Source organism: Indicator indicator, chromosome 12 (assembly GCF_027791375.1).
Source record: "Indicator indicator isolate 239-I01 chromosome 12, UM_Iind_1.1, whole genome shotgun sequence".
Classification (NCBI taxonomy): domain Eukaryota; kingdom Metazoa; phylum Chordata; class Aves; order Piciformes; family Indicatoridae; genus Indicator; species Indicator indicator.
Window position 1 is genome coordinate 17,466,715 of NC_072021.1, and position 20,823 is coordinate 17,487,537.

Sequence of the window (20,823 nt, forward strand, 5' to 3'; positions counted from 1 at the left end):
TGTTTGAGTGCTGGTATCTGTTTAATGCTGGTATCCAAGTAAGCCCTGCTTTTAAGCAGTGTCCTTGGCAAGGGAGCTGTGTTTTAACGTTTCTCCAGCTATTTCACTGCAGTCACAAGTGGAAATGATTTTCTGAAGTGTTTACACAGCAGAGGTAGGGAACAAAAAAGAAAGTAAGAGAAGAGCAATGAGTAGTTACAGTGAAGAAAAAACAGAAAAACACACAAGATGTTTACATACATCATTGACAAGAATTACCATCTCTAGAAGCAAAAGAATAAAATTCATTTTGATTCAAGAAAAAAGCTGAGAGCTTCTTTCACATGTTACACTGAATTATTTGCCATGACCATACTGAAGCACAGAGTATTGCTACCACTTCAGAGTCAGCAGCCACTGAACTGAGGTGTTGTGGGCAGGTTATTGAAGAAAATAAACAAGTGGTACCAGAAGGTTAAACAAAAAGAGGCTAGGGTGTTTCTACAAGCCCCAGAGGAAAGGCTGTGGCTTGTGCATACCCAGTCGGTGGCAGAGTTGGTCATAGTTTGGATGTAACTCAGCTCAGTGCAACAAGAAAGGATTAGATGGGGCACAGTCACAACTTTGGACATATAATCACCCAGAGTAAAAGTAAATGCTTTCTCTGTGCCTCCTTGAAAGGTAGCTGACAAAGTTTGTATCTTTACATTAACAAGTCTATAGGTATAGATGGATGTTCTGGAGATTGCCCAATTGGTATCATTCAAAATAGCTGAAGATAGCCAGAGCTGTCACTATCCAGAAAAGAAAAAATGTCAACATCAGGTTATCACTAGAGAGAAAACAAGGAGCAACAAACAGAATATAAGTTCAGGTTTGCATTATTTTAAAAAAACCCAAGCCATAAATTCCATAGTTTCTCTTACATGTCTCTTCCATATGGTATGTTAGAACTAATCTAAGGATGCTTGTGCTGTTCCAGTAGCAATCCTGAAATAAAACATGTAAGCTCTAAAAAATTTTAAAATAGTTACCTCTTCCTTCTCCACCAGAGGTTTCACCTCTGCAAGGTGAGCATCCTGGAACTCTGTTGACATGGTCAGTAGCTGATACCTGCAAAGATGAAAAAAGTTTTATTCTCATCTTGCATCAAAGATTAAACATAGGAACAAATAAAGGCTCAGCTCTACCCAGTCCCCCTACCAATGACCCACTCTCTCAGGTTATAGTTTAAAAGACCCTTGCAAGATTATGAATCTCTTGTAAAACGCTTCCCTGGTTTATTTATACACACACTCCTGCACAACGAGAGACTAAAGAAATATTACAGCTACAAGATTAAACAAAAGTTTGGAAGCTTCCAAATGGGGAATGCTGAAGGAAACAGAAAAGGGACCAGTAGACAGTCATGGAAACTGGCACTTCTCAGGTGACAGGAGGCACAGACAAACCCATACAAAACACCTTCTGAAATTAGCTTGAATACTTGTCTATGACAACTTTTCAATTTTTTTTTGGTTGATTGGTGGTTTTTTTATTTGTTTGGTTTTGTTTGAGCGTTTCTTTGCTTGTTTGCTTGTTCTGTTGTGATGGTTTTAAGACTGTATCTTTAATTTCTTTTCACAAAGTTTGAGCAGAAAGGTGAAAGAATGTAAATAAATCACAATGGGGTGTAAGAAAGCAAGATAATGATTATTCTAAACACTTATATTGGAGAGAGAGAAATGTTTGAGAGTCAGTAGTCAAAACAAGGTCTCAGTTTGTCTGTTCTGCGTTTCTCTTCTGGCTGGAGATAACACACACTCACATACTGACCTTCACAAGCTGTTTAACAAACCTCTCTGCTTCTTGGCTTTCTTCCCCTCTGTATGCTTCCTCTGGGAACAAGGAGGGAAGAAGCATGGCCCCTCTGGGGCCAGGGGGCTTTGTTGTGTTTTTCTGTTGATTGTACATATTTGTAAGTGTTGTGAATAGTGTATGTTTGTACGTATTCATTGCATTTCATTATAGATTGTAGTTTTGCCTGTAAATACAGCTTAATTTGCTTCTGGACTGAGTTAGCCTGGTTATTGTTAATGTGGGAGGGGGATTCCAGCCCACCACACTGTAACATTTGTTTTAGGGGTTTTTTCTTGTTTTTATGAAGGCTCCTTCTCCATCCCTCAGATCTTTACTGTAAGAAAACTGAGCTGGACACTCATTAGCATCACTTTACTCCCAAAAGGATGTGTTCTGTTCTTCAGGACAGAAACACCTTCCTTTGTCTGAACAAGCACACAGTACCAAGTAAACAGATATTCCTTTACATGGATACCAACAAGGTACAGGAAATACTGTTTTCAAAACTGTCAATGTAAGGAGAACAGGACTGTTGTGACCTAGAAAAGGCCCATCATTGCAACACCCAGTTCCCGAGGGAAGCTTAAATGGGAACATGGATATGACCAAATCTCAGAAAGATGTGACTGCTGAGGCAGACAGAGCAGCAGGTTGTGCTGCAGGTGCAGTGTGTGACCAACAAGTATCTCAAGTCAGTGACTGTATCAGTTCAAACTGGCAGTTAAGGAGTGGCATGTTTTCATTCTCCTGAGAAAGAAGGTGCTGGTGGCAAGGGGCTGTTCCCTGTAAAGCTCTGATGAATGACCAGAAACAGTTCTCAAAAGAGGTATCACAACTGTTTTAACAGCAAGATGCCAAATACAGAAGTCAAATTATATTTCACAGAATCATAGAATCATTAAAGTTGGAAAAGACCTTTAAGATCAAGTCCAACCATAACCCGACTAGCATGACCACTAAAGTATATCCTGAAGAGCCACATCTACACATTTCTTGAACACCTCCAAGGATGGTGACTCCACCACCTCCCTGGCCAGGTGTTCCAACACCTTACCACTCTTTCAGTAAAGATTTTTTCCAAATATCCAATCTAAACCTCCCCTGGCACAACTTAAACCCATTTCCTCTCATTCTTTTGCTAGTTACTTGGGAGAAGAGGTGAACAGTCACCTCATTACAAGCTCTTTTTGGGTAGTTGTAGAGAGCAAGAAGATCTCCCCTTAGCCTTCTCTTCTCGAGACTAAACAATCCCAGTTCCCCCAGCTACTCTTCCCCAGGCCTGTAGTGTTGCTTATTTGTTGCCTATATTTGGTATATATCCTCTGGCCTGCTGGAGGTTTGGGCATCTTTGGACAAAACTGGAATTTTTTTAATTACACGACTATAACACCAACCTATATTAACTACATAGTTCTAAACTATGTAGTAGCTATGTGTTAGCTATCTCAGGTGAAGTACATAAGTGTACTCATAAAGCAAACCAAAAGGCTGAAACACATTTAGGAATTACTGACTGAGCAAAATTGCAAAGATTTTAATTAGTAACAATTTTCTTGAAGACCAGTATAAAATTACAGGAAAATATTTAAACTGATTCTTTAAACCATTATTTCCCACCTCCTGACTCAAATCTTATTTAAGCTAATGAACACCATCTACATGAATGACCTGGTGCTCAAGAAGGGCGATCTGGGAGCTAGCAGTAGCAGCAGCATCATTTTTACTTTGCCCCATGGGTGCTGTAGGAAGCTATGAAGTGGCAAACACTGATTAAGAAAGGTAATATTGGGAAAATGCTGGTGTCCTTGTGTGTGCAAACAGCATCAGATTTTAGGAACCTTTCCTGCTTGTTACGCAGTTTTCATAACAAATTAGACTAAGGATTTTAAGCTTAGAGAAATGTTTTATCAGTATTTAAGCCCACCACTTGAGGCATAGGGAGAGGAACAAAACTGACCCCATTGCCAGTAATTTGTAATCCAAATTTACAAAAGTGCACCAGAGACACTTAAAGGAGTCACAAGTCAAGACAGAGTTATCTCCCTGACAGTGACTGTGATTTACCCTTCTTCTCCAGGTTTTGCAGTAAGTTTTGCCTGTTACAGATTTTAATCATAAAGAACAAGTGAAAACCAAGTTTGCCAAAACGGCAAGCAACTCTAAGTGACATTTTAGTTACATATTTCCATAATTACAGGCATCTGTGCAATGTGTCACTCTACACAGTGAGTAACTGTGCATGGCAGAGAGGGAAATAAATGTTGCAATATTGGAGTCGAAAATATTTACATGCAATTGCACCTAACTCAAATGCCTTTTTTTTTTTTACAGAAATAGCACCTTAATGTTGCACTTAATTCTGCAATAGGGACCAGAATTACAAGAGATATTTCCATGTTTGAACAAAGCCACAGCTAGTGTTTGTGCAAGAAAGTTGTTTACATGGGATAGTTTCAGATTTTCAGGGACTCAGAGCATTGACTACAAATGACCAAAACAACTGCATCAAAAAGAACAAGAGGGATGCCTTTTATAGCCTTAAAAAACAATCCTGTTTTCATAATAGTTCAAAGTTGTTGCTCTATGTTTCCGAAATAACCAGCACTAGGAAGTGCTGACCAGCAGATTACACGACTGCCATAAAGTCTACTGAACAAAAGCTCAATGTGTACCAAGTTCTCACTTCTGGAAAGATACCAGATGTTTAAGCCATGTAATGTTTTCAGATCAGGCATTTCCAAGCTCTGGTTTTCCTTTCTCTGCATCAGGAATACCTGGAACATTTCTACCAAGAAACAACCTTATGATAAGGCAGCACAACAACGTGCTATTTGTTTGTGAGAGCTGGAAAACAAAGTCCCACTATCTGACAGATCTGTAAAAAAACATTCTATTTTTCCAAAGAGAAAGATGTTGGGGAAGTGATTTTGTACCACCCCATGTTCAGCACAAATTTTATTATCTCTAAATAGGTGCTTTGTGCTCCCCCCTCCTTACGTGACAGGGTGGCTCAAAGCTAATGCAACTGCATAACTCTCCTAAATAGATAACCACACAAGCATTCCTTTATACACATTTCAAAGCACTTGCCTCACAGAAGTCTTCAAAAGACAAAGTTCATTTATATCTGCAAGCAGTAGTGTAAAACTGACAACTTGGAAAAAAATACAACTTTTTTTCACTGCACTTGGTCAATTCAGCCATAGGAGAGGTCCCAAGTTCTCCTCTCTAGGACAAGCCGCCTTCACCCAAGGGGATACCCACCACCCCACACTCAGGTATCAGTTACAATTGCTGTTCAGAGAATTCACTTTTAAAACAATCATACTTCTAACTAAGAAAAAAAATAAAAGTGTTTAAGGTACCTTTGCAGCTGGAAAAAGTGCTTTAAAATTGCTCACATATCTACCTTTGCCAACTAGCTGGAAAGGCATCAAGCCAGCATGTAGGAAGCAAGGAGGGTGTGGGGAAGGGTGAAGTCATCTATGCAATACTGCATTTGCTAATTTCAAAAAGGCTTTTCTGTACCCATTCCAGTCCAAAGTCACTGCTCCAAACCCACCAGAGCAAGTGTCATAATCAAGGTTAGTAGTTCAGAAACCTTAACTGAACCTGATTATTTTGCTTTTAAAGGTTGGGAATATATCCCCTGTTCCTCTGCATCATGGCTGGAGGGACAGTCATTGCTGGAGCCTTGTTTTGGCAGCAGGAGTTATAGGATGGATATGTAGTCTGGCTTTGCACAACAGAGATCCCAACTAAGGAGCTAAGAAGCCGCACATTAGGCCATCCATTCCCAGACACCAGCAATGTTGTAATCCTAAGTACCAAACGTTAGGTAATCCTAATATATGTGACCAAATTCATTCCAAGCACAGAAGCAAAACAAGTTCAAAGATCCCTTGTTTTATTCTTCAGAAGACACATACACAGTTGTCCAAGTTTGTGCAATGAGGTCCATCATCAAGCTTGATGGTCTCATGTCCATGCAGGGCTGGAGAAACTGCTACCAGCACAATAGGATTTACCTCTTCCTTCACACTCAACTGTTTTTTATTTAAATGATATTGAGGAAAACAACAGGGAAAGCCTCCTGTCTGAGCATTTCATAAAGAAGGCAATTCCCTCAAAACAGCTTGTTTAACCACTGACAGCATAGACTACTCTCCTTTGGAGTACTGATAGACAGAAGGCCAACCTCACCAGAGCAGCCTGATGGCATTTCCATATCTGCAGGGTGAACAAGTAGAAGGGACAGCAATAACTTTACATGTGGAAATAAATATGAGTGTCTAAGAGCAAAGAGGGAGATTATTATGAATACTGAGGGCTGCAGCTCCCAAGCACTGGTGGTGCTCTTTTTGGAGAGACATCTTGTGAGACTTGGTCTCTAGGATCACACGCAGGTGTTTCCAAACTAGCCACATCACTGTGTACATTGTCCCTTGAAAGCTGCAAGTGTCTTCAGAGCTCCAGGTCATCAAGCGGGTAGTAAGGACAGGGCTGGCAATTTGTGCATCTGCAGCAGGATGAGGCAGGGATGGAGCAAGCTAAGATGTCTCTAGAGCTCTGCAGAAGTTGATTAGCGAAGATCCCCATCAGTTCCAAGTCAGAAAAATAACCAAACAGCTCAGGCCTCTGTCAGTGAAGCAAAGTTACCATGATGCCCAAACAGCATTTGAGCCTCACATACAATCAGTTAGAACTCTTCCAGTCATTAACAGTAAACCAGTCTCAGTAGCCCTAAAGTAAGAAACAGTTATTGTAAACCTGAAAGCAGCCTGAAAAAAACCCAAACTTGTCTCCACTAAACAGAGACAAGTGGACATCAGTTAACAGCACCCAGGTATAGCTATGGTACACAGTCCATGCTCTCATTAAGTGCAGTCTACATTTCAGATATTTTATAACAACCTTGACAAATCTAATATTCCTCTTTGTGATTCATTTGAAACTTATGCATCTTGCAAGCATCCAAAACAGTTCATACATAAGCATCTGCCCACACTATGCCCTGTTTAAACTACTCTTTGTTACAGGCACTGGTGTCACGAGGTCCTTTGTGTACTGAGTTACTGATTTTCTCTGACATGGTTCCACACAATGATTCACAACAGCAGATTTATAGCAGTTCTTCCCCTTTAAAAGAAGCAGATGACTTTTGACAGTTAAGTAGCATCCAACCAAACAGGAAGCATCAAAAGTTGAAGATACCCAACTACTTGGGCTTCTCTGGGTTTCCTTAGCCTCTGGTTATATGTGATTATCTCAATTTGCAACTAGACATTAATAACTTGGCACAAAGGAAGCTTTGAAGCATAACCCTTAAATAATTTTAAGTTTCAAATCAGAAAAGGTCAGGAACAGAAGCATTAAATTAAATAATATTAAGGAACTGAAACAAGAGTGGTGGCCTCTGGTTCACAGATGTCCAGTGAATTCCCACCACCTAGGCCTTTACAGGCACAGTACACTGCCAATACTCAATTTGTTGATTGTTTTTTTTCTACGCAATTTGCTTCCATTTCCTTTAGATTCCATCTGTGAGCTACTCCACCAACATGCTTTAGTGAAGGCTCTTATTGAAAATATGAACTGGTGTCCAGAAAAAAAAAGTGTTTTTTTTAGGAGCATGATGTAGCATAACTGTGATTTTCAAATCCAAAAAATCCCAAGAAGGTCTTAAAGTTTTAGCCATTTTTTATTTTAGACTTATGCTACGGTCTAATCGATCTGTTTAGGAAATTGAAATGTATTAGCCAAGAACTTGAGCCTTGGACCAAGTAACAGCTGGGTGAAGCCCCACAGAGCTGAATGCAAGGGCAGAGCCATCTACTGATTCCACCAGACTCCCACAAAAAGTGTCGATGTGCAGGTCTGCAGCATCTCCCACAGCTCTGCTTGCCTACAACTTCAGCATACTCATGCAGTCATGAAGAAAAGATCTCCAGGCTCACCTCCAGTCCTGTTCTGGCTGCTTTGCACTTGTACAACTGGTGCTGGTGCCTGTGCAGGCACAGGGCTATTCAGCTGCAATCACTTTAGGATCGGTCACAGCCTTTAGAGTGCCAGTTCCTCAGACCAGGGACTGATTACTCTTCACATGCATGATACACACTGGCAGCTGCACATTGATAGCAGCATCAAAACAAAGTGAGCTGGAAGGAACCCTTCTGTCTACTTCACAGATGTTGAGCAAGAAAACTATTGCAACGGAGTTTGCACAATCTTCTCTGCTGCTGGATGCAATGAGGAATGTTGCTTGGAAAGCCTGAGGTCCTCACAGGCTTCACAGGAATAGAAAGTTGCTGTGGGAAGGGTTGATGTGATAGCCAAAGTACATGACTGCTGTCTGCATTCCCCCTCCCCACCTGAACTCCCTGGCTCTGAAAAGTGAGGTCAACCCCAACCTTGCTCCTCAAGCAGCTCACTGATCATGTGGCTAAAAACAGTCTTTGCAGAGCATGATGGTGGTGCAGGATGCAGGTAGGAAACCCCAGGGCTTTCATAAGAAATCCTACATCTGAGTGGCAGCCTAAGTTTATCTGAAAACACATGACCATTTGTACTGATGCCAATATTATCCTTTAGCTTTAATTTACTCCAGGTTGTGGGTAGCAGCACTGTAGAGTGGAAAGAAAGAAGAGTAATCAGCTGCTTTCCCAGGCTTCCTTTCCCTTCTCCATCAAGCCAGCTTATCTCCTTCCACTGCTCCAGCACCCTCCTAGTAACCTCCCAACATCCTTCTCTGCATCTGTCCCATTCCTCCAACTGACTGCCAACATAAAGCTCATAAGCAAAAACTAAAGGCAGCGCGATTGGTGCAGAACCTGACCCCTGCCTTGCACCTGAGTGCTAGGCTGGGCTTCTGGGGCAGATGAAACAGCAAACACTACAAACATGCTTTAGGCATTTCAGAACAAGGATGAGACAGCTTCTGCCACAAAGATTGCAGTCTAAACAGACAAGAAACAAGCTATTGTTCCTGCAGCTCACCAGTGTCAGGCCATGCTCCCCCCCACCTCCTACTCTCAAGCTGCCATGTTTTAGTAGTTCATAACTTTGGCCCAGCTGCAACTGCTTCAAAAAGTGGGTGGTTCTGTGCAAGTTAGAGGCAAAAATGTGCTGAGATTATTCCAGAAGCGGCAAGCTCATCATAGTATACTCAGAGATAAGGAAAGCAATCTGGCTCTCTAAATTGCACCCTTGCAGTAAATAGTGATTTCATTTTGTAAGTTTCACATTTTTGTGTTGTTGCAAAGATGCGTACTGAAATCACAAAACATCACAGGTGAAGTTGATGATGTATTTTAATTTACTTTTATCCATCACTTCATCCCATGGGGTTACAGCTTCTGAATACATATATGACTTGCTCTATAACACAGAGCCAAAATGTCTGGGCTGAAGTTTTCCATGGTAAGTGTCTGAGGGTTTTTGTTTGCTTTGAGGAGGAAAGTATAGTTTATGAATATTATTCTGTCCCCTGTTCTAGGATGACTTTTTAGAACTCTAGACCTCAATCTGGACTCAAACTTTCACAAATGGCTACCGTGTTAAGGACACATCTTTCGTTCTTGCCAAGAAAGTGCCATTACAAAATTACCCAAATGTAAGCATTTGCACATGCTAACTATTCGAGACTAGTTTTGGCTAACAATCTTCCACTGCCTGCAAGTCTCAGTACTTAGAGATACAACAGGACCTTCCTAAGGGCCAGGCACATTCTTGCCTGTATCACAACAGATAGAGCTGCTGAGGAAGTCTCTAAGTCAGAGAACACACCTTGCTTCTCAAAATAAGGCCTTTCAAAATCCTTCAAAGCAGGCAAAAAGAAATTCTTCATCCTTAGACCACCTTTTCAAAACCTTCCTCATCCATGTTCTAGGTTATTGTCTATTACATCAGGAGGAGAACTTATGTTGTTTACAAGAAGAATTGGAGTAATTCATGCCCAAGTTTTTATATGAAATTAAGATTTTATATACAGCTTCATAAAATTTAGTATATTTAACGTGGGGAAAAATTATGTGATATTCTTAAATTGGATTATCTAGGAAAAAGAGTATTTTGAATTTGCTCTATTATAAAGAGTCATCATAAAACTCTGCAGTGCATATACTTCATAGACTAGACACCTAACCCAGTGTGTTGTAACTTTGTCCAAAGACACAAATGTATCTTAAAAGTTATCATGAATACTTTACATACAAAATCTCTTTAGAGTGCTCTAGCAGCATGAAAATGGCATCATTAATCTGACAAGGTGCACACAAGCTTCCTGAAGGAAGCAACCCAAAACCCCACAGCAAATGTAACCCTTCCTTCCTCTAAGGGAACATTTCCCATCTGGAGGTCTGCTTACTGTGTTCACAAATAAAGGTTCCTTGAGAAGTTGCCTACAAATAAACATACATGCATAAAACATATCACCACTCTTTTGCTTTGAACGCCAGTGCCTCCACCTACAGAGTCTTCATCAGAGGCAGTGCACATTAAGATCCTTACAATTTAGTTTTTGCTTCCTGTTCTTGAAGTAAAGCTGTAGGAGTGGTGGAAAGAAAAAGGAAGGTCAGAGACAAGAAAAAAACACACACAAACAAAACAAGGGATGGCTGGAAGCACATGGAAAGATTTGGTTTACAATCAGTTAGGTTTTCATGCTGCAGTATGTCATCCTAAGGTTTGTTCTCTCCATTAATTTTCACATCATCCATCCAGTTCTAACAGACTGGCCTTGCATATCCAGGGTAGAATATAAGCTAAAAGAGCTATGCTTTTGAAGCTATACTTAGTTCACTCAGGAAGTAGCCACTTAAAGGCTTGGAAAAGTAGTGAAGATCCAGTTTTAAAAACCGAGCTTGAAAAGGAAGATCTGCATTGACCAACTTCCAGCTACCAAGAGAAAAAACTTGACTGACGGATGAAAAAGATACATTAAAATTGTGACAATTAACCGAAAGGAAGTAGTGCAAAACCCAAAAGAAACATAGGAAATGTGATCAGCCACACAAAATAAGAGCAGCAAAATTGACATACATCCTGCTTTGTACAAACAGATACAGCTGTGGAAAATTTCATCAGCACAAGCAGTCCAGCTGTGCATCAGCAAGCACATTACTGAGCACCTCTTCATGAAGAACACCCCATTTGACAACAAAACGCTGGGCATTATCCAAAGACAACACTCTCATGCCAGCTGGGAAACAAAACAGACCAAATCCTGCAGTAGCCCTTAGCTAAAAGTAAAACTAAACTCATTTCCCTCATCATCCAACATAGCAGCTTGCACATTCCAGTCTGAAACTTGGATAATTGCAGGCTTTACTTTTTTTTTCTCTGCTCCACACTTGCTGTGCTGGATTAAATGGTGAATAATGGTACTGACTCTAATAGATGCTCAGTAGCAAGTTTAATTATGTGATAATAACACTTTAATGATACATTATCACATATTCAGGAGAAGCTCTGAACGTTCCTTACTGCTGCTCTAACACCATAACCAAAGGCAATTAAGAAGAGGGGTTACCTCCTGCTGACTGGCTGCACTCAAGTCACTCAGGGCTCTGGAAGTGACATAGAAAAAAAATAAATAAAGAAAAAAAAAAAACACCATTTGAGAGAAACACCATGTTCAATAGCCATTATATTCATAGTCATTGATTTCCAAGGGGCCTAACCCAGATTTTACTAATACACAGCAACACACCATGAAACCTGAAAATGGGATTGCCTTACTTTCATCTTTTTAAACAGCTCCAGAATATTTCTTGTGACTTCCCAGTACTAGCAAGTTACTTTTGCTTTTGACAGATGGCAGAGAGGTAACTACTGCTTCCTTGACCTGGAGATCCACTCCTCATGCCACAGTCCAGAAAAGTTACATAAGGAGAAGGCTGAAGGGGCAGCAGCATCACGCATTAGGTAAAGCTAAAGGGCAGTCTACACAAAATACCATTTATTTAGCAATACACTGACATGAAAAATATCTTCCCTGAAAGAGTTGTCAAGCATTGAAACAGGTTGCTCAGGGACGTGGTTGAGTCACCATCCCTGAAAGTATTTAAAGATTGTGTAGATGTGGAGTTCAGGGACGTGGTTCAGCGGCAGACTTGGCAGTGTTGTGATTGTACCTGATGATGTTAAAGGTTCTTTTCCAAGCTATCAATTCTATGATTCTGTGACAAAGTGGGATCTCCCATACTTCTGTCTGAGATTTCTAGGTGACACAATGTAGATGTTAGATGTAAACAAGCTGTCATCTGGAAGTCATACTTTGTCTCAAGAGCCAGCACTTCATCTCTATTAATATCAAGCACTTGAACCTGCCATGGCAGGGAGGTTGGACTTCTAAGCCTCACCATACCGTGATACTGTGACCTCCTGATTTTTGATAGGTCTTTCTTCAAAGCAGTCAAACCAGAGCCAGTAGAGAAAGACACTCTTGCTTCACACTGCTGGGATTGATCTGATTTAGGCCATTGGTTTCTCAGACTGTACTCTACCTGACAGTAAACAAGCTTTTGCTGCCAGATGAACACATGATGTAAACATTGCTGATCCACCACAATTAGAATTTGTGTTATTTTTGATAGTTTCACAGTTCCTACTTGGCTTCATTCTGAAGAGCTTCAAGCAAGTTTCACACCTTCTTCATCTTTTCTTTCACTGTCTATTTTGAGATAATAAAAACAGGAAATATCTCATTACATACATGCTCCATGTTTTGTGCAACAGAATCTCAGGCTCTAATACAATTACATGAAAAAAAACAGTATTTTCAATGGGAATATAGAAGTTTGCCAAAATCTCTTCAGCTGATCATGAGATGTCTGCTGCACTTCAGACAAATGAATGAATCACTTGGGTTTAAAAATCTGAATCAAAGATTTTTTTTCTCACAATAGTTCCCACCTGAACTGAAAGAACAAATTGCTCAACTGCCTTATAACTCAACTGCTCCTGTGACAAGCTGTCTCCCAAGATGCACTGTAGTCACCCCACGTAACTGTCGCAGTGCAAAAATGCACATACAAAGAGCAGAGTATTGCCCACTGAAATAAAGAAAACTGGAGAATCCTGCTGTTTTCACTGAGCATTCATACAATTTACTCAGATGATCTGTCACAGTTTTAGCATTCCTTTTCATTTTTGTCAAGAACAAAAAAGCCATTGTCCAGGGCAGGAACAGAAAAACTTAGTCTGTTTTTTGGAACTTAGTCTGTTTTTTGGGGGTGCAGATGCTGGTTCCCAAACACAGGCAGGCGTATGTGGTAGCCCTCCCTCAACAGTGGGTGACACTTCTTTGACTACTGCCGAATTATGCGGACATCTGACAATTTGACATCTCTATCCTGTTACCTGGGGTTAAAATGGACAATGAAAGTAGGGAATCAGTACACAAACCCTTCTTAATGTAAACAAAGCAGAACTCTGGCTTGTCAAGATTATCTAGACCCTTTGCCCCCCAGCATGGTTCAAGGTCAGTCACTTTACAGAGTGGCTATTCTCAAGGGGATGAGACCATCTCTCAGTTTACTCTTTGGAGAAATTTTGGTTCCAAGTTTTAAAGTTCAAAGCCATCCCATTCAGGTTTATGCTGAACTACAGTACAAGGAACTCAAGATTCAGAAACTGTGGTTTCCAGTTTCCCAAACTGATGTGTCACGGCATCTGTTCAGTTTAAACTGAAAACTATTAGGTACAGAAGCCATACACACCCTAAGCAGTCTTTCATTACCACACTGAAACCTGTTTTCACTGCATATATTTTCCATGTCAAAACACACACCAGTTCCTCCTGATCACATTCATGCATTATTATTCTTCAAGGAAACAGAGCTTATTAGTTCTCTGGGAACCATACAAACTTCAGGAATATTTTCATTTTGCTGCACCTACTTCTGAGTTTTACTACTTCATACACAGTCATTAAATGCTTGCTGTGCACAGGACATCATACAGCATGAGCTGCCTGCTGTTTACTCAAGCACTCATAATAAAAACAGTCGTTCTATGCCAAACTATGTTAGACTCTGGTTAAAAGAGCACAAAATTTTAAAAACCATGTTCCCAGTGACAAGTTAAAAGTTCACCTGCTTAATGCCACTGGCTGAAGTTTTGAATAAATTATGCCTGTAACAGCCAAGACTGAAAACAAGGCAGGCTTCTTGCATTATTACTGAATGCATATAACTGCATAACATATGCATATAACTGAAGCATTTCGGTAGCTCCCGGTTACAGGACATTCCCACTGACACACACACAAAAAGTTGACAAAAAGCCAGAGGGAGACAAAACAGTGCAATACCTTGCAGAGAATCTAAACAGAAAGCTTCAGGTTGTCTTTGACCTCTTCCATGCCACTACAACTGCTTTTTCTAGGTTCAAAATATAGTTCCTGTTTAAACAGACAACTTAGGAGAAAAATGTCCAAATAACATAGTTGGCAAATGCCATCTGGGAGTCCTATTCTGGGTATGGGGTACAAAATCAGATCTTTAGAATTTAGAACAGTGGATAAAAGAGTAAGCAATGCCAGTTTGCAAGTGTTTCATAGGAAAACCAATACACAATGGTAAGTTAACCAAGCTATCCTCTCTAGTGTAAGTGAAACCACTTGTTTCATCAGACCCAGTATGTGGCTGTGCCTCCACTACAAACGCTACTGTGAAGTTGTCTGAACCTCAGCAGTGCCTGGAAGCACGGACAACAACTATACCTGTGTGCAGATAATAATCTCACTGAAACAACTGACTTGCAAAGTCTGGACACCAGTCAAGCCCGTCCTCTGTTCCAAAACCGACACAGAGCTGAGACAAACAAGCAATACGCGTCGGGAGTAATTTTCCATAGGAAAAGTATGTGCCTTCGTTTCACAGCTGTTTTCCAGCCCATCTCAGTCTGCTGCTGCTGCCAGGGAACCTGGATCATGGCAGCAGCATCCAGAAGCTGCCCACACCACTAAGAAGGGGCCGGGGGACAGCTCAGGGCATCCCGTCCGCTGCTCCCTCCCACCAGCGCACAGCCACCATCCCTCCAAAAGCCACTCACTCCTCCGCCGGCAGCGCCCTGCTCGGAAGGAGGGGAATGAGATTTATGGATAAGAAAAAGATATAGAAATGGGGTGATGCAAGGATGCGCCCTCGAAGAGCCTGCGAGGCCCGCGGGGGTGGATGGATGAGTTGATGGATGGGTGGGTGGGTGCATGGATGGAAAGGTAGTTAGAGGAATAGGGAGGTTCATGGATGGGGAGTTGGACAGATAGATGAACGCGTGTAGATCGATGAGTGGGTAAATGGGCAGAGGGACCCTCCCTTACCTGCTGCGGTATCCCTCTCCCAGCACCAGCACCTCCACCGCTGTGCTCCAACCGCCACCCGCCCGCCGCTGAGGGGTGGATTTATAGCCCGCGCCCCGCCCGCCGGGCGGTACTGCCCCGCCTCCGCCGCCACCGCCTCCCCGACGGGAGCATGGGGCGGGCCGGCACCCGTTCCGCGTCTCCGTCCATATCAGCCCGCGTCCCACGGCTCCCCCAGTCGTCCGCAGCCGTCCGCGGTGGCTGCAGCCTGGGTGCCCGAACTGCCCAGGGTTCCTCAATGTAAACGGAGAAGCCTGGCGAACGCCCTCGAACCCCGGTCCTCCCTTCCTCCAGGTCGCGCAGCCCAGCAGGAGCGAGGCTCACAGATCTGAGATCGCGTTCCCTGACAGACGGGGAATAGTGAACGGCTGAGACCTGCCGTCCTGCTTCCCGAAACATTACCATTCCGGGAAGAGGTTTCACGCAGTTTGGTGAGGAGAGGCGAATTGTGTGTAAGGAATTTGTCCAAGGACTGAAAGAGTAGGAGTCCTGGTAAAGTCTGGTCACAGGACTGTGATGGTGGAGTCCTGGCACAGGGGGCCAAAATCATGCAGGCATATATATATACTAATGCATAAATATAAGTCTCTTTACCAGATCCTGAAGTGCAAAATGTTAATGCTCATACATTAACATGAGCACTAGGAAGAAGAGATAATTGCAATAGAAAGCAAACAATGCCTTCACAACTTTCTGATCAAGTTCAGAAAGTGCAGCGGGTGCTGCAAGTGCTGTGTGAGTTTCCCAGCGAGCAACTCTTTGGCAAGAAGCGCAGCTAATCGTTTATTCCAAAATGAGGCCCTAGCCTGCTGAGTAAAGAACGTCTCTGTATACACAGTTCTGTGTGCAGTCATCCGCTAAGGGGAGGGTTAAGCTGTGACAGCCTCAGCTACTTCTTCCATGGCTTCTCTGTAAAGCACACTTACCCCGTGTGTATGATTTCACTTAACAACCTAATTTTAATGGCAGGTTACTGTGACCCAAACTGATGAAATTCACAGCATGTTATCATTCTCCCTGATGCAGAGGCCTGAAGAGGAAACCAGGAATTCCTAAACCTTTGAAACTCTGTTAAATTCTCTGCCTCTGTTTTCTTGGATATACAGTAAGCTTATTAAGTCTAGTCAATAGAAGCTTGCTGCTGTTCAAATGCCTATTAGCTTCTGTCCTCCTAACCCCGCTTCTGCACCTGAGTCAGAAAGTGCTGCCTTCAGAAAAAGAACCCTAAAAGACTGGTTCCTTTTTCATCACAAAATGTCCAGAGACCATATTGTGCAGCAATAGTTCTGAAATATTTCTAAGTGTAGAATAAAGGAAAATTTCTTATCGTATTTTCTTACCTTTGATTAGTTAATGTCTGCAAGAATGAAAAGTATTTCTAAAACAACAAAGAGAAGTATTTGTTATTCTAAGACACAGTCCTGTTCTGTGTGGGGGTTTTTTTTTGGGGGGGGAGGTGTTTTCATCATAAATGGTCTAAGATTTTTCCTACTTATTTTTAACTGTTAGGCCAGGAAACCAATCAAACTATCACAAATAATTTCATTTGTAACTGAGCCTGTTTTGAAGTAACATCTTCAAGATTACTTCATCAAATCATTGGCTTGCTCTGCTTGTTATGGAATATCTGTCTTGCTCAGTGGCTCCTAAAGTTATGGAACAAGTGCAAATGCTAGAACAAAAAGATGGGCTTGACTAATTTTCCAAGGGATGAAGCATTTCTTCATTTGATCATGAAACAAAATCCTAGCTCAGAAACATTCAGTCCTTCAGAAAACAGGTCTGGGTCAGTGTCTGAACTGTGTGGTTTGGCCTATCCTCAAGTGGTTTTTCAGCCTGCTGTACTTGGCTGCTTCTTGAGGAAGGGGCCTAAAGCTCCAGAGATTCAAGTGGAATGAGCTGTTCCCTTTGCACTAAATGCAGACTTTTGCAGTTAAAACAAGTACTGAGTTTGGAACAAACTCCAGTTCTCCAGAACTGGAATGAAGTGCTTTCTTTTGCTTTGACCTTTCAGTTTGTTTGTTATTTAAATCACATGTAGTGTTGGACTCTCAGAAATGTTGGAGGCACTGGGCGGAAGCCCCCAAGAGTCAGCAGCTGCTAGCCCATGTCAGCAGGAGAGCCTGGAAATGTGCACTTCCAGAATGAGCCTCCACTAGCTCTAGCACTCTACCCAGCTGTTTTGCTAGTTATGACAGAGAATAACATAGTGATTTACAGTGTCTTTTTCAGGGTGACTGGTGGGTTGCAAAAGAAAATGATGTAATTCAAAAAATCCAAGTTAGGAAATATTTTCACTATGTTGAAAATGTAATTGCTGAGGCTTGTATTCAGAGAGCCAAATCCTTCCATGTGCCAGAAAGGATCACAGCTGAAAGCTTGGCAAACATCATTTCCCTCAGCTTCAAAAAGTCTCCTTAGAAAACAGGTAGGGAAAACAGGAATTTCAAGGTGGCACTGCTGACAATGCAACAGTCACTGCCTCAATGAGTTTTCAGCCTGTGCTGGGCTGCACAACTGCTCACACCACATTCCCATAGCAGATGAGTGGCTCATGTACCAGTATCTGTACGTGCAGAGATATGTGTACTTTAGGAACTACTGTGCTAGGGAGACAAGCTAACACCCACACGGGCCCACTGAAAACCTGATGAGTACTTCTAGTGTAAACATTATTTTATTTAATAAACCAGTGTTATGCAGCTGGCATGCACTTGTTCTTTTCAGAAGAGCATCTCTGCAGGGGGTGCTGGCCCAGCCATAGATGTCCATTCCTGTACTAGTAAATGGGATGTTCAAACTAACCTGAAAGCACAACCTCTCTCCAGTGTTGTCTGTGATTTTCACTTGAGAACACACCATAGGTCTCCAAGATTTTTAAGAATAAAGTAAACAAGTGCTTGATTTACTGTTTTATTTTGTTTTACTAAAATGGATTGTTGTAGGTTTACATGCACACAAAGACACATTTGCACAAAGGAGGGAAATGGCATACTTCCATGCTGGAAATCATATGTGCTGGGCAGAAACCTGCCTATGTGTTCCAATACCTGGCAGTAACAGTATTTCAGCATTTAAATAGCACTTAAAAGCCATTAACTAATCAATACTTACAAGGCTCCAGGGGAAAGAGGTGGTGTAAATTAAGAACCACCAGACTAGAAATCTCATCCAAAGTCCACTGAAGGGTAGCAATTCCATCTATTTTGATGCTTTGTAAACAGATTTTAATTATGAGATTTAAATTATGAGATTTAATTCTTCTTTCCTTTGACATTATGTATTTTACCATGCTAGTATTAACCCAGGAAATTTCAGTGGTTGTGCCGCAGCAGTAAAGGAGGAAAAAGAGCTGAATAAAGTAAAAGCACAGCATTATTTTTTGAAAAATAAAACCTTGTGCATTTCATTATAAGGGTCCTTGCACATTGTTTACATTTAAGCAGTGGTAATATTATTAGTCACTGCAAAAGTAACTGGGCGTTCCCTTGTTCTCACTAACAATACAGCAGGGATAATTTTGGATTAGACTACATGTTTTATGAAAAATATACTTGATGTTTGCTGGTTCATGTCAGAAGAATTCCCTGTGTGACCCATTAAACATCACACCCCATCCACTGGGAATTTTATTCTACTACAGCCTTTTGTTGTTGCCTTTGGATCCCTTGATGATGCTGACATGTAGCCATACGGATTGGTCCTTCCAAAAATTATCCAATGCAGCTTTGAACCAAGGGTGCTGACCTCAACGAAAAATACAAATAAATAACACAAGAGATTGCAGATTCACATGGCCTTGTCAGAGATTTGCCTGATATTATTCATATCCCCACATAAGTACTTATTTCCAGTTTGGAAAATGTTTTTTGGCAGGTTTATCTGCTTCAGCAAAAGCATAGATGTGGGGTGAGTCATTTAGTTAGTCTTGCAATATGAACTTCCTGCCATTTGCAAAGGAAGTGGACTTTTAAAATGTATTTTAGAAGATCAGGGTTTATCTGTAAATACATTTGATGGATGGAGTGGGTGGTTTGGTTTTTTTTGTTTATTTGGGTTTTTTTGTTTTGGTTTGGTTGGTGGGTTTTGGGTGTTTTTTTGTTTTGTTTTGTTTTATTTTGTTTTGTTTTCTGGGGGAGGGGTTGCTTTGAACATGTATGTCCCATCAGAAGTTTTTTGCTGTTGTGTTTTATCAAAGGGAACAGTTTTTCAGGAAGTTCTGTTAATTGGGGTGGGCTCTATGAGCTAAATTCACATCAGGACTCAGCTTATGAGCGACAGGGCTGCCTGACCCCACATTCGCCACTCAGGCTGTGGACAACTAAGAACTGGATTTCTGACAAGTCAACATGATGAGTGGTAAATATTAAAGCTAGCCAAGAGAAAAAGCTAAGAGAGACAAGGTCTAAAATAAGGTTTATGTTTATTTCCACATAAGGTTTTCAACTGTGAGTTCTCTCCAAGAGATGAATACCAATGGTCATTGAGTGCATTCTCTAGCAGAGCCTTACAGTTCATGACCCATACATAGGTCAGGCATCTGAGGGATTTGTTTTTCAGATACGTTACTTTTTCAGCCACATTTGAGCACAGCTCTTCTGGTTACCAGGAAAGAGCCTTACCCACAGTCTACTGGGTAGTTGTATACCTGTTTCACAATATTTCATTTGCAGTTTCTCCTATTGGAGCATTTTGTAAAAATAACAAAAATTCATCAAGCCAGACAAGAAGAAGTAAGAATTTGGCTCTGCACCTCACAGATGACATTGCAAAGGCAGGGAGATAGTTTCATACCCCTGCTACAGTCAGAAGGGGAATTGGGACTTGCTGCACACTTCCAACCCTCCTCCAAACAGAAAAGGCTCGATTTGCAATATCTAGATTAAAACCTATCTCTCACACCAGAAGTTCACAGAGAGAGTTTCCACTTTACATTGCCTCTTGTGCAAAGATGAAGCTGTCAGGGAGTCTCTGAAACACAATGGAATAAATCCCAACTGGAGTTCAGGTAGGATCTAGAGTAAGTCCTTTTCCCAGGGTGGCAGTGGCTTCACACACATAGAGTGGTAAAGAAAAGTGTTTCCTGATTTGATTGCAGCCCAACAGCGGTTTTAAAGGTCTCAGTGTACCTGTATTTTTGAATAAAGAGATTCAGGTGAATTCAACTTGTACATTCACCACACTCAAAGTGTAAGGCACTGCTGCTAATTATCTGTCCTGATGAAATCTCAGTTTCATAGAATCATACAAACATTAAGTTTGGAAAAGACCTTTAAGATCACAGAGTCCAACTCAGATTTTTTTGTGTGTCTGTGTTGTGCTTCTTTGTCCACTGCTTGCCACTGGGCAGAGCAGCATTACAGCACTGTGCACTATGGCCTGTGAAGATCCCTGAACTTTCTGATGGCTCCAGCAGGACGGGCACGGTGACTAGACTCTCGCTTGCCCTCGTGTTTGCCCAGCGTTCTAAACAGAAAGCTGTTTGTGGTTGCTGGGAGATCACAGAATTGATTTTATGGGTACCTGATAGCTTTCTACGTGAGTTTATTTAGTTCTTCTGGGGGAATATTATACTCTTCTGGCCTGTCCCTCTGCAAACACACAGGTACACACCTGTATGTACAGTTATATAAAGATTACTT

At 41.5% G+C, this 20,823-nt stretch overlaps 1 protein-coding gene across 1 annotated transcript in view; it reads right to left on the reverse strand.

Annotated features, from left to right (window-relative positions):
* NDRG1 (N-myc downstream regulated 1) overlaps positions 1-15,181 on the reverse strand; it is a 40,351-nt gene extending 25,170 nt beyond the window's left edge. Inside the window, exons 1-2 of the mRNA XM_054385634.1 lie at positions 15,143-15,181; positions 1,014-1,092 (exon numbers count right to left, since the gene is read on the reverse strand). Of these exons, the coding sequence (XP_054241609.1) occupies positions 1,014-1,076 (63 nt within the window). The 5' untranslated portion in view covers positions 1,077-1,092; positions 15,143-15,181. The remainder of the gene's footprint in view (positions 1-1,013; positions 1,093-15,142) is intronic.
* Between the last annotated feature and the right edge of the window lie 5,642 nt (positions 15,182-20,823).